General features: G+C 34.1%; 1 protein-coding gene across 1 annotated transcript; it reads left to right on the forward strand.

Annotated features, from left to right (window-relative positions):
• Nucleotides 1-268: 268 nt before the first annotated feature.
• Nucleotides 269-726, forward strand: LOC119638085. Its single transcript, XM_038034710.1, has 2 exons — nt 269-334; nt 418-726. Exons 1-2 carry the CDS (start codon nt 290-292, stop codon nt 724-726), a joined length of 354 nt encoding a protein of 117 aa, XP_037890638.1. The 5' UTR covers nt 269-289.
• Nucleotides 727-2194: the final 1468 nt, after the last annotated feature.

Genomic DNA, 2194 nt, shown 5'->3' on the forward strand with positions numbered 1-2194 from the left:
GCACAATTGTGATAATTATTGGACGTGGATCACAAATGAACGAACTAACTGCATACAGGATAGGCAAGCCACACAAGTAGGCTCATCTTAAAAACTTTTCGATGTGTACTTCAACGGTTGTGAAAGTGAAAGACGCAATTAACATACTTTAATTTTCCGCTCAAGAGCGTGAAGGTATTTTTATATGGTGTAGAAATTTCTATCTGCATGGTTCAAATTGATTGTTAAAAAGTCTATAAAACCTACAAACATTTGTAATAGAAAAACGATATTTAATTATTAATTAAAAATGAAATTAACAGTGTTTTCTCTTTTAGCGATCTTATGTTTCGTGGCAAGTGTGATATGCAGTTGTGCGCGCATTTATTAAATAATTCTATTAATAATGGTATTTATTTATTTATTTTTTTTTAATAGATAGTCAGCGCATATGTACCTCCAGATGAGCTAGAGATAGAAGACGATACGAGCTCGGAGGAAGATGAAACGAATGCCCATATCGCTGAGGACGTTCAAAACTTAAAACTTGATTTAGATGAGGTACTGACTTTTTGGGAGAAGACCACCTCCAAACTGAATAAGGTGGCTAACGATATATCGAAGCTTTCAAAAGTGAGCGGTGACGATATCGGATCTGCTCGTAGAACGGTGGAAGAAGACTTAGCTTATTTAACGGAGGCTTTAGGTGAAGTTAATAAGAAATTTCGTAAGGCAAAGTTTAATTAAAATGTGATCGAATAAGCGAAAGAATTTAATCAAGTTTTGAAAAAATAAATTTTCAATCATAGCTTTCGAATCGAAATACATGAACTTAGTAGCAGAGAGTAGTATAGAACGATAAGTAATTAATTCCACAAAGTGGGGTACGCCTCTTTCCCGGGATGATCGGGCGTTTTTTTTTTTTGCTGCACGTCTTTACACCTATCCAATTACGTTTATTCAATGCTTAATGGTTTCGGTTAGAAAAGGGGAAATCCAAGATACCGGAAAAGAGAAGAACAGGGGAACATTACGGACTTTCTTTGTGACAATCGACCAGGGAATTGTTATTGTTCAACTTCCAGGAAATTGATTCTACGTATCGTTCCCTTTCAAAATTCAAATATCCTGCTTTTCTCTTTTTACCGCGTGTGAAACAGGCTACATTAAGTTGGTGAAGTCGTATGTAACTCATAGAAGGACTTAAAATAGATCAACCTTTTATTATACCAATCGATTCAGAATCATAATCTGAATTTATCTAAGCTTGTCTGTCCATCTGTCCGCCTGATGTCTGTGCGTTGAAATTTATGTCCAAACTACAGGTCACAATTTTTCAGATATTTCGATGAATCGCACACGACTTGCAGTTTTCAAAAGTGCTCGGCAAAAACTTTGGCTCGGCTGGGGCAATTGTTGAACCTCGTCTCATATAACAAAAACTTGAGTTCATTCGACAAGAAGGTACAATTTTCGATGCTTCTTAATGAAAATTATATCGTAATAATAATTTAACACAAGATAATTAACTTTACCAAATTTGGACAATCTTTGGACTATTCTTTGGATCTTACTCTAATAAGGAGTTTTACGAAAATTCCTAGTTTGTAGAGTAGAAAAGTCTGGGCTTTAATGTGTGGTGATGAAAACTGACCCATAATAGCACATTCATATAAAAATGAACTCTACAAAATTTGGACTACCTACGTCTATTTTTGGATTAAAAGTAAGGATTAAACTTGTACTGCATTAGGTTGCTTCCTCACAAAAAAAGTGTGAAACAAGATATGATTTTTGCGTCCTATAACAAAAATAAGTAATGCGTTAGACAATGTGGTGTGGGGTTTTTAATGGGCGGCCTTGTTCGACTATAGTGGTCTTACTTGTTTCAATTGTTACAGTAAAAATGATGTGCTTAAAAATTATTAAAGAGCATAGGAAGTAAGTAGTAATGCCTTATCTAACATTACTTGAAAATAGTAATAATAAAATAAGTGAGAATGCTATAGCCGGGCAAGGTCGACCTTTTGATATCCTACAATTCTTTGCCTAATGCAGTCGTTCATTTGTTTTCTTAATAAGACACTGAAAATATTATTTTATCGAAGTGAAGATAGCCCAGATATTTGAAGTTCTGTGTATTTGCTAACAATATATCGCTAAGTTACGGTTCATAGCGAATAAAAAAAAAAAACAATAGAACAATTATTAAAAT

Source organism: Glossina fuscipes, unplaced genomic scaffold, assembly GCF_014805625.2.
Source record: "Glossina fuscipes isolate IAEA_lab_2018 unplaced genomic scaffold, Yale_Gfus_2 73, whole genome shotgun sequence".
NCBI lineage: Eukaryota > Metazoa > Arthropoda > Insecta > Diptera > Glossinidae > Glossina > Glossina fuscipes.

What these genes read in the sequence shown, in the direction of transcription:
- LOC119638085 (XM_038034710.1), top strand. Translation starts at nt 290, where the DNA reads ATGAAATTAACAGTGTTTTCTCTTTTAGCGATCTTATGTTTCGTG. An exon ending in TAGCGATCTTATGTTTCGTG is followed by an intron (nt 335 to 417) that starts GCAAGTGTGATA and finishes TTTTTTTAATAG; the next exon opens with ATAGTCAGCGCATATGTACC.